Raw genomic sequence first — 12,007 nt, 5'->3', positions numbered from 1 at the left:
GGGAAAACTGGAGGAAATAAATCAGGAAACCAACTCTCTAGTTGACTCAAGGCGTTGGAAGGCTCTGGCAGAATCTCCTTCTAAGAATGTGCCCAAATATAAACATGCATCATCCTGAGTCAGTTGTCCACCTTGCTCAATGTGGCCTATTCCAGGGATAAGGGCATGAACTAACGGAGGTCACATGCCTTTGCTAGATGATGCCAAAACCAAAGCAAGCAGTTGACTCCACATCTCTTCTTTCCAACAGACACACACCATTCATGTTCATCGTTCACATGCCAACACCTTTCTTGGTCTCTTTTAGTACAACAATTCTTAGGTACAAACCACAAATGCCTCACCTTGGTGGGATCCTGACTCCATTGTCCATCTGTACCAGAATGTTTGCATGTTTGGAGACTTGGAGTTCCTCTTCCCATGAATCTGGATCTTGCTTTCTGTATGGAGATTTTGCACTAAGGACTGCATCACAAGCTATTGTGACCTGAAGGAAGGAACAATAAGTCAAGGGAACCTAAAAGGCAATGTAGCAATGAAAAACCAAACCAAACATAACTTTTCCATTGTCTTATTATGATATCTAACTAACACCACCACCACCAATACATTGTGGAGCACCTTAAAGTTTTAATTTGTTATTGTTTAGGTACCACAAACTCATTGTTTTTGTGGTAAGAGACTAACATGGCTAACAGAGCCATTTAATAATTATATCAATTATATCCTCCACTTTTGCAGGGGTTAAGAATGTAGGATGCCCACTGAAGTGGGGAAAAAGGGAATGCTTAGAAACACTATTTTTTTAACCCAAGACATCACATCTCTAGTAATCTCAAGGTACTGCGGGTGACTCTTTAGCAGGCATGGGCAAACTTCAGTCCTCCAGGTTTTTTGGACTTGAACTCCCACAATTCCTCATGGCCAACAGTTATATCTCCATGCAGAAAATCGGCATAATGTACAAAATGTACATAATGTACAAAAATAGCCAGAATAATTGCTATGTGTCATTCACATACAGGAAGTTTCTACCATATATGGTGGACCTGTACTGAAGCCACCAAATACTGGAGAATAATCCAGGAAGAAATACAATAGATCCTAACAAGAAAATTCCAGATGAAGCCAGAATATTTTCTACTTGGACTAACAGATAAGGACTTGAAATTAGACAGAAACGAGGACATTCTTTTTACATATATGACCACAGCGGCACGTATAATATATGCAATACTCTGGAAATCAGACACAATTCCAAAAAAAGAGCAATGGCTAGAAAAACTTTATGAGATAATGGACATGGATAGATTGACATACTTCCTGAGGAGGAATACAGGGAGACCGATGAAACAAACCGAGTGGAAACTACTTGAGGAATATAAGAAAATCCATTAAATACTCAAGGGCAATACCCAAGTTAAGAAACAGAAATTAGAGAGGATACTAGCAGTTATGAAGAGGGGGAAATATAGAATAACAAAAAGCAAATAAATTAAACAAATAAAAACTTTAAAGGTACACTCCCTAATTAGGGAGAGAATTTAGAAGGAAAATATATATTCCACCAAGAAGAAGAATGGAAGTCAACCTGTGTTTTCTGTTTTCATTCTGTTTGTATTTTTTAACCTGTATTGTACAGGGTTAGTCAAAATGCATAGGCCAATAAGCCATTCAATTGAATGGCTTATTGGCCTATGCATTTTGACTAACCCTGTATTTTTTTCTGTATTTTTTTATTTTTTTTATTTTTTTATTTTTTTATTATTATTTTTCCTCGTGATTCTTTTTTTAAGTGTTTTTCCCCCTGCCCGCCCTTTCCCCCGCCCCTTTACCATTGGAACTCCCACACTTCCCTTCCTATCCTTCCTTACCCCTCCCCCTCCCCAAAATGTTTTGCTACATTGTATTTGAAAACACTAATAAAAATATATTTTTAAAAAAGGAATGGTGGGAGTTGAAGTCCAAAACAGCTGGAGAGCCCAAGTTTGCCCGTGCCTGCTCTATAGTCAATTTCCACGAGAAGGTAACCACAAAGCCACCCTGGAGGATACTTTTAAGAAGGACCACTGTTTCTCAATCTCTATTTACCCATGCTCCATTTTAGCAGTCCTATCGATCTCATGCCTCCTTGGTTCTTGGGTGGCTCTTGCCCTGCAGTTTGTTTAACATCACCACTGGGGCGGAGAGTGGGGGATAGCTTTCAGTAGCAAAGGTGTGAGAGATTTTTTACAGGGAGTGCTCAGCAGCATCATCCATGCACAACAGAACCTTATCTCTGATGTAAAACAGCAAAAAAAGAATAGTAGGCACAACAGTCTATATTAGACTGCTTGCTTGAAGGACTACTGCACTATATAACATTTTTTCTAAATAATATACTACTGAGTAGGCTACACACATCATCCCTGAAATCCTGATATTCACCGATACATATTGGACAAAATACAGCCTATGTATGGTTCTTGGGATTCATTGTGTGCCCCTTAAAATTATTTCTGGAATCCATGGCAATTCTGTCACACTTTCCCCACCCCTCCTCCACAAAACTATTTTAGCCTGAAGAGAAGCTGTTTTGAAAAAGAAATCAAGCAGTGAACCAGAACCTTTCAAGTCACTTCCTACATTTAAAAAACTTCTCTTCTGGGTCTAAATGGCCAGATGATTTTCTAAAATGGCAAAATAGCCCCGTATTTCTTAAATGGCCTCTAAGGATAACGGGAAGAAATCCCACTGGAGCATTGCAGCGCACCCAAATACCTGGGAGTCACTCTGGACCGTGCTCTTACCTACAAGAAGCACTGCCTGAACATCAAGCAAAAAGTGGGCGCTAGAAACAATATCATACGAAAGCTGACTGGCACAACCTGGGGATCACAACCAGATACAGTGAAGACATCTGCCCTTGCGCTGTGCTACTCTGCTGCTGAGTATGCATGCCCAGTGTGGAACACATCTCACCACACTGAAATAGTGGATGTGACTCTTAATGAGACATGCTGCATTATCACAGGGTGTCTGCCCCCTACACCACTGGAGAAATTACACTGCTTAGCCGATATTGCACCATCTGACATCCGCCAGGAAGTAGCAGCCAATAGTGAAAGGACCAAGGCAGAGACATCTCCAGCGCATCCCCTGTTTGGGTATCAGCCAGTACGTCAACGACTTAAATCTAGAAATAGTTTTCTACGATCTACAGAGACACTCGGTGGAACACCTCAGCAAGCGAGAGTCCAAAAGTGGCAGACTCAAACCCAGAACCTCAACCAATGGCTGATACCAAAGGAGAGACTCCCCCCTGGGCACACAGGAAACTGGGCGACTTGGAATGTGCTGAACAGACTGCGCTCTGGCACCACGAGATGTAGAGCCAACCTTCAGAAATGGGGCCACAAAGTGGAATCCTCGACATGCGAGTGTGGAGAGGAGCAGACCACTGACCACCTGCTGCAATGCAACCTGAGCCCTGTCACATGCACAATGGAGGACCTTCTTGCAGCAACACCAGAAGCACTCCAAGTACTGGTCAAAGGACATTTAATCAACTACCAAACTCACAAATTTTGCATTTTGTCTGTTTGTTTGCTTTGTTCTGTTAGAAATGTAATATAATCGACTGGTTACACTGACATGATAAATAAATAAATCTAAGGATAAAGCACAAGAGGATGGACAGCCCTCTGAGGTCTGTACAGTTGCTTTGTGGTGTTTTGCATTGAGATGTTGGGCCCTGAGATCTTCAGGAAAGGCCCTTCTCACGGTCCCACCTCCATCTCAAGTTCAATTGGTGGGATCGAGAGGCTTCTCAGTGGCTGCCCCTCAACTCTGGAAGTCCCTTATGGAGAGGAAAAGGCGGGATATAAATAAATATATTTTAAAAGTTGTTTTTGACTTATGTCACCTATGAGGTGGACTCTGCAGTTTTCTTGGCAATATTTGTTCATAGGGGATTTGCCAGTGCCTTGCTCTTAGGCTGAAAGAGTTTAACTTTCAGAAACCATCCTGTGAATTTCCATGGCTGAGCAGGAATGAGAACCTGGCCTCCTGGAATCCGAATCCTATATTACATTGCTCACCCCCACACCAAAGACTTGAGTATCACTAGTTTAGGTTTTGGAACAGTGGCTTGGAACACACTCACCTAGGAGCAAGCTTTCCTGGATGCTATGGGGCCTGCTTCTATTCTATGCACTCTACAATGCCGTGAAGTACTGACCCTCATCTCCTACATGATATCCCTTCAGATATTTAAAGATGGGTATCATGTCACTAGGAGAACCACCAGGGTATAGTGTTTTGAATGTTGGGCTATGACTACAGGGAGCAGGGTTTGAATCCCCATTCACCTTGGGCAACTCAACCTCTCCTAGAGTGAGAGGAACGCAAGGACAACTCTCCTCTGAAGAAATTGTTGTTCTTGTTGACTGCCATCAAGTCAACTTCAAGTTATGGTGACCCTATGAATGAGAGACCTCCAAGTTATTCTGTCATCAATAGCCCTACTCAGGTCCTGCAGACTCAGGACTACATCTTTCCTGATTGAGTCTATCTTAGAAAGACTCAATCAGGAAAGTGGATTTTCTTTTTCCCTGTCGCCTTCTACCTTACAAAGCTCTCCTTTCTTCCTTTGTCTTCTAGTAGCTTTTGTAGTGAGCCACGTCTTTTCAAGATATGACCAAGGGAGGACAATCTCAGTTTAGTCATCTAGGTTTGCCTTAATGTTACAATAAGCTGGAAATGGCTTAAAGGTACACTGCGACCGCAATAACGATAATAACATGTCATTTCTCAGTCTTCTCTTTTCCAAGCTAGGAGAACAGCTAAATCATGTTTTATTTCTTTAGTTGCCACTCATAAAATAATTTCTCACTCACAAAGCCAGTTTCAACGCTATTCTTTATCACCCATACACACTTATCTTACCAGAGCTGGTAACTCTTCTATATTGGGTAAAGGAATTTCATAGTGGTCTGGAAATATGACAAGCTTTGCTTCGTCCTCATATTCATAGTCGTCATTATTTATATCACCATTGCACTCTAGATCTGCAAGAAAAGGGAGAGAAAGAAAGCAGAAACATTAAGGGCAGAAAAGGCAAAAACCACATGTTTCACCAGGTAGCCCTTTCAAAACAGGCTGGGGGAAAAAACTGAAAACGTAGTCTTCAGCTTTGATTCTGGTGCCACTGTATCAAAAGATATTTATTCAACACAATAAAGAAGTGGGAGATACAGTTGCTACTGACTTCCTCAAGACTTGATAATGGCATTTATGATGCTACAGTTTTTTATCCCACCGCTTGAAGAGTAACTGTAAAATTAAACTCACTATGCACTTATTCAGACAGGAATAAAATATACTCCCAAAGATAACCCACAACAAACTGTAAAGGGAAGATGACTGAATTTAATTTTCATTATTTGGAACACCTCCTGCCATTCCCCACTTATGTGTGAAATAATTGTTCTAGATTTCCTAGCTGCTTTTTTCAATAATTCAAGAAGAAATCAACATCAAGTTTTAAGAGAAATTAATCTTTCTTGGTATATGTACTGGCATGTGTTCACATATATTCTTCTCCTGTTCTATGTCATGATCAAAACAGTTTTGAAACTTTAAGCCAATTTTGGGACTCAAAGGTTTTGTTGTTGTTCTTTCGTTCATTCATCTCCGACTCTTCGTGACCTAAGTGTGTACATATAATTTCCTTCCCAGTTCAGTTGGATTCCATGGTTCTTTCAGATGAATCTCACATGTTAACAGAAAGCCCAGGAAGCACAATGTAGACTAGCACATAACCAGCCAAAGCAATGAATTTGAATATCCAAGTTCCTTTGACCTCTACTTCCTTGAACAATTGGTGTTTGATTCTGGCATATGAAACTCCCCTCAGGGAGAGAGGGCAGTCTAGAAATAAAGATGATTATGATGATGATTACTATTATTATTATTATTATTATTGACACAAAAGCACAGTATGTCACAGCAAACGAAATCTATATGCTGGATTTCGTATCACAAAATCACAAGTTAAACACTTCCCAAGCGTCTTATTATTATTTGATACATAACAAGATTATTACACAGTAAGCAATATCACTATTTATTTATTTACTATATTTACATACCGCCCCTCTCAGCCCAGAGGCAACTATGCTGACTTTTGTATTCAATCACATGTCGGACACTTCCCAATTGTCTAGGACTGTGTAATGTATCGGCAAATAAAATGTGCAGATCCGAATAAGGTGGCCTTTTGCAGCTGATAGATGGTAATTTTGTCTATGCTTATTGTTTCTAAGTGCAGGCCAAGGTCTTTAGGCACTGCACCCAGTGTGCCAATCACCATCTTGACTGCCTTATGCCAGAGTCTTTGAAGTTTGATCTTTAAATCTTCATATTTTGTAAGCTTTTCTAGTTGCTTCTCATCAATTATGCTGTCTCCTAGGATTAAAACATTGACAATCCATACATTGTTGTTGTTGTTGTTGTTGTTGTTGTTGTTGTTGTTGTTATGGGACCTGGATGCAACTAGCTGTCTTACAAGGCAGAATTGTAGACCCCATGCCCTGTCATTTACACATTGGAGTCATGTATGAAAAGAACAGCGGCTAATATTACATAATCAAAGGTGTAAAATGCCAATAGTCTAAAGACAACCGTGGTGTTTCTATTTAAAAAAACCCATTTTTAATGTAAGACTAAGATCTTTGGCTTCAAATCATATGTATGGTTGAGGTGTCATTCAATGAGTTTTGAAGCCATGTGGAAATAAAGAAAAGTTGACAGTCAAAAGTTTATTGCAAAGTGTTGGTGTCAGAACACTTTCCAATAAATAGACATTAGGCTTGTAGGTTTCGTTTCGTTAATTCGTTATTTCGTATTAAAATCGTTTTTTTTGCATATCCGAAGCGATATCAAAACAATATTTTTAAACCCGGAAGGGTTTAAAAATATCGAAGCAGCAGCCCCATGTATTTTACGAGCTGAAGCTCCACTCGTTAATGGCATGGAGGCTGCTGCTGAGTGGTGCTGCAGTGGTGCCTGGGAGCCAATCCGGCGCTCCCAAGCAAGCACCCCAGCAGTGCACCGTGGCAGAAGCCGGATGGCGCGCGGAGGCCGCTTGTGAGCGCGCGCGCGCCATCCAATGGGCTCTGGCTCCTGCGCCCCCCTCCTCCTCCTCCTCCTCCTCCTCCTCCTCCTCCCATCTGGGAGGAGGAGGAGGAGGAGGAGGAGGAGGGGGGCGCAGAAGCCGGAACCCATTGGATGGCGCGCGCGCGCTCACAAGCGGCCTCCGCGCGCCATCCGGCTCTGGCTCCTGCGCCCCCCTCCTCCTCCTCCTCCTCCTCCTCCCATCTGGGAGGAGGAGGAGGAGGAGGAGGAGGAGGGGGGCGCAGAAGCCGGAGCCCATTGGATGGCGCGCGCGCGCTCACAAGCGGCCTCCGCGCGCCATCCGGCTCCGGTTCCTGCGCCCCCCCTCCTCCTCCTCCTCCTCCTCCTCCTCCCAGGAGGAGGAGGAGGGAGGGCGCAGGAACCGGAGCCGGATGGCGCGCGGAGGCCGCTTGTGAGCGCGCGCGCCATCCAAGCGGCCTCCGCGCGCCATCCGGCTCCGGTTCCTGTGCCCCCCCTCCTCCTCCTCCTGGGAGGAGGAGGAGGAGGAGGAGGAGGAGGGGGGGCGCAGGAACCGGAGCCCATTGGATGGCGCGCGCGCGCTCACAAGCGGCCTCCGCGCGCCATCCGGCTTGTGTGACTTTTCAGGGCTGTATACCATGTTCCAGAAGCATTCTCTCCTGACATTTTGCCCACATCTATGGCAGGCATCCTCAGAGGTCTGTTGGAAACTAATGGTGAGTTATATATCATCTCTCTAATACTATGGAATGTCCAGGGTGGGAGAAAGCCATTGGTGACCATTACTGCAACATTCACACTTAGCCTGTTTGATCAAGAAAAAAATTTTTTCTAAAATGTTTTGTAAATAATAACGAAAATTCGTAAATAACAAAACATTTTTTTGGTAAGTTTTGTAAATATTTTTAATATCGAAACAAAAAAACACCCCAATTAAGAATCGAATTTAGAAACAAATTTTTTCTTGATCAAACAGGCCTAATAGACATTAATCACTTCGTTGGCAGCAACAGCCTTAACCAGGAAGTGAGCCTGTGACCCAGGGGTGGAAGGGTCTGTAATGGTAACCCACCAGCTAATCCTTCCAATTCACTAACAGTTATGAGAAATTATGCACTTAGCCTCCAAGGCACGAAACATATTTTGCTAAATTATAAAGCTAGTGCTTTGCCCTCCCTGACAGTTTATAAACCCAGAGGTTTTATGGATCAAACCAGATATGGAACTGGATTCCAGTTTTGTTTCTAGATTAGCAACAGCTTCCTGGGCTAAGTAGATCTGAACAAATAATTTTCTCTCAGTCTCTGCTCTTAACTTGAATAAGGTATTTAACAATCTCCCTCCCAGAGTTCTTTCCAAAGATGAAGGAAAATCCTACAACAATAAAAATTTAGATATTCTGATGTAAAAAAATACTTAATGTTGTACACAAAGGTACAGAATGTGTTTATTGTCATTGCATTATATCATCTTATTCCTCTGTCAAAACAATCCTGTAAAACAGATTAAACTTGTTTGCTCATAGCTAACAACCGGATTTCAAGGTTAGAGACACATGTTTGTTCCTAAATACAGCCAGCAGAAATTGGAGTGTAAACTACACATTGCCTTAGCCCATCTGAAATACATGTCAAACATAACAAAACAAAAAGGTTCTGGTTCACACTACTACAGACATCACAGCTGTACAATCACAGCTGTCTGATTTTCTGTGCCATTAGGCAGCGCTTCTCAAGACAACCTGTTAACATTTAATGTGTGAAATTCCCCTGTGTACCCAAACTGTTTTGATCCTGCAACTGCTTAATGGAATTAGCATCACAGGAAGGGTAAGGAGAGTTTGTATGTCTGGAAATTTCCTGCTTAGCAAGTCACCCCACCCCCCACCCCCACCCCATTTGTACTGGCACAAATAGAAAATAGAACTGAAGAAGATTTATGACCATTGCTCCTTAAGGAGTGGGAAATACAGTAGACTCTCAGTTAACTGGCATCTACCAACCAGGGATTGGTAAATGCAGTAGCACAATGGCTTAAACCCTTGTGCTGCTGAACTGCTGACTTGAAGGTGAGCAGTTTGAATCTGCAAGACATGGTGAGCTCCCATCTGTCAGTTCCAGTTCCTGCAATCTAGCAGTTCAAAAACATGCAACTGTGAGTAGAAAAATAGGTACTGATTCAACATGAAAAGGCAAAGAGATGCTCCAAACAATCTTGCTGGTTACTCAACCAGGAGGTGACATTTATTTATTTATTTATTTATTTATTTAAAAGTTTTGTATACTGGCCTTCTCACCTCTCTTGAGGGACTCAGACCGGTTTCCAACCATAAAAACACATACATTCAATAAAACATTACAGTAAAACATGAAAACAGCATTTACAATCAATAACTATAATGGTCAGTCGTCACACTAAAATCGTTGCTCATCATCCTCCATCCATATCTCTGGGTGTTGGCTCACTCATCGAATGCCTGTCTCCACAACCAAGTCTTAACCTGTTTCCTAAATGTCAGGATAGACGGGCCGGTTCTGATCTCCAACACAGGTTCCTCGGCTCGAAAATGAAGAACAGCACCTCCCCTGAGTCAGAAATGAGCACTGCTTCTAGAAGCTGGAAATGAAAAGAGAAGCCTCTGCCTTTGTTTGTGTTTTTGTGTCTCATTGTATATAATTGTAAAGGCACTGAATGTTTGCCTATGTATGTAAATGCTGTAATCTGCTCTTGGGTCCCCTAGAGAAGGGTGGAATATAAATAAAGTATATTATTACTATTATTATTAAATTATTATTAATTATTATTATTATTATTTCTGATTGTTTGATAGTGTTGAGACCTTTTTTCTATGCGATACCATAACCTCTAGATCAGTGATTCTCAACCTTCCTAATGCAGCAACCCCTTAATACAGTTCTTCATGTTGTGGTGACCCCCAACCATGACATTATTTTTGTTATTACTTCACAATATTTACATTATGATTCATTGTTATGAATTGTAATGTAAATATCTGATATGCAGGATGTATTTTCATTAATTGGACCAAATTTGGTACAAATACACCATACATCCAGATCTGAATACTGGTGGGGTTGGGGGAGGATTGATTTTGTCATTTGGGAGTTGTACTTGGTGGGATTTATAGTTAATCATAGAATCATAGAATCATAGAATCAAAAAGTTGGAAGAGACCTCATGGGTCATCCAGTCCAACCCCCTGCCAAGAAGCAGGAATATTGCATTCAAATCACCCCTGACAAATGGCCATCCAGCCTCTGCTTAAAAGCTTCCAAAGAAGGAGCCTCCACCACACTCTGGGGCAGAGAGTTCCACTGCTGAACGGCTCTCACAGTCAGGAAGTTCTTCCTAATGTTCAGATGGAATCTCCTCTCTTGTAGTTTGAAGCCATTGTTCCGAGTCCTAGTCTCCAAGGAAGCAGAAAACAAGCTTGCTCCCTCCTCCCTGTGGCTTCCTCTCACATATTTATACATGGCTATCATATCTCCTCTCAGCCTTCTCTTCTTCAGGCTAAACATGCCCAGTTCCCTAAGCCGCTCCTCATAGGGCTTGTTCTCCAGACCCTTGATCATTTTAGTCGCCCTCCTCTGGACACATTCCAGCTTGTCAATATCTCTCTTGAATTGTGGTGCCCAGAATTGGACACAATATTCCAGATGTGGTCTAACCAAAGCAGAATAGAGGGGTAGCATTACTTCCCTAGATGTAGACACTATGCTCCTATTGATGCAGGCCAAAATCCCATTGGCTTTTTTTGCCGCCACATCACATTGTTGGCTCATGTTTAACTTGTTGTCCACGAGGACTCCAAGATCTTTTTCACACGTACTGCTCTCGAGCCAGGCGTCCCCCATTCTGTATCTTTGCATTTCATTTTTTCTGCCAAAGTGGAGTATCTTGCATTTGTCACTGTTGAACTTCATTTTGTTAGTTTTGGCCCATCTCTCTAATCTGTCAAGATCGTTTTGAATTCTGCTCCTGTCCTCTGGACTATTGGCTATCCCTCCCAATTTGGTGTCGTCTGCAAACTTGATGATCATGCCTTCTAGCCCTTCATCTAAGTCATTAATAAAGATGTTGAACAGGACCGGGCCCAGGACGGAACCCTGCGGCACTCCGCTCGTCACTTCTTTCCAAGATGAAGAGGAAGCATTAGTGAGCACTCTCTGTGTTCGTCCACTTAACCAATTACAGATCCACCTCACCGTAGTTTTGCCTAGCCCACATTGGACTAGTTTCCTTGCCAGAAGGTCATGGGGGACCTTGTCGAAGGCCTTACTGAAATCCAGGTACGCTACATCCACGGCATTCCCCGCATCTACCCAGCTTGTAGCTCTATCGAAGAAAGAGATCAGATTAGTCTGGCATGACTTGTTTTTGATAAATCCATGTTGACTATTAGCGATGACTGCATTTGTTTCTAAGTGTTTGCAGACCGCTTTCTTAACAATCTTTTCCAGAATCTTGCCTGGTATCGACGTGAGGCTGACCGGACGGTAGTTGTTTGGGTCGTCCTTTTTTCCCTTCTTGAAGATTGGGACCACATTGGCCCTCCTCCAATCTGCTGGAACTTCTCCCGTTCTCCAAGAACTCTCAAAGATGGTTGCCAATGGTTCCGAAATGACTTCCGCTAGTTCCTTCAATACTCTTGGGTGTAGTTGATCTGGCCCTGGGGACTTGAACTCATTAAGAGCGGCCAGGTATTCCTGGACGACTTCTTTCCCAATTTGGGGTTGGATGTCCTCCAATCCCTCATCCACTCCATCTTGCTGAGGTTGAAGACTCTCTTTTTGTGAGAAGACCGAGGCAAAGAAGGCATTAAGTAGTTCTGCCTTTTCCCTATCCCCTGTCA

The 12,007-nt window shown here is 42.6% G+C and overlaps 1 protein-coding gene across 2 annotated transcripts in view; it reads right to left on the bottom strand.

Annotated features, from left to right (window-relative positions):
* Positions 1-12,007, bottom strand: part of USP13 (ubiquitin specific peptidase 13) — a 123,287-nt gene that overhangs the window by 57,049 nt on the left and 54,231 nt on the right. For both annotated transcript variants that reach the window (XM_060767467.2, XM_060767468.2), the window contains exons 4-5: positions 4,927-5,048; positions 345-487 (exon numbers count right to left, since the gene is read on the bottom strand). In XM_060767467.2, coding sequence (XP_060623450.2) covers positions 345-487; positions 4,927-5,048 — 265 coding nt within the window. The remainder of the gene's footprint in view (positions 1-344; positions 488-4,926; positions 5,049-12,007) is intronic.

The sequence above is a fragment of the Anolis sagrei genome, chromosome 3 (assembly GCF_037176765.1).
Source record: "Anolis sagrei isolate rAnoSag1 chromosome 3, rAnoSag1.mat, whole genome shotgun sequence".
Lineage (NCBI taxonomy): Eukaryota > Metazoa > Chordata > Lepidosauria > Squamata > Dactyloidae > Anolis > Anolis sagrei.
Note: the sequence above shows the minus strand (reverse complement) of the source record. Positions and strands in the feature narration are given on the sequence as shown.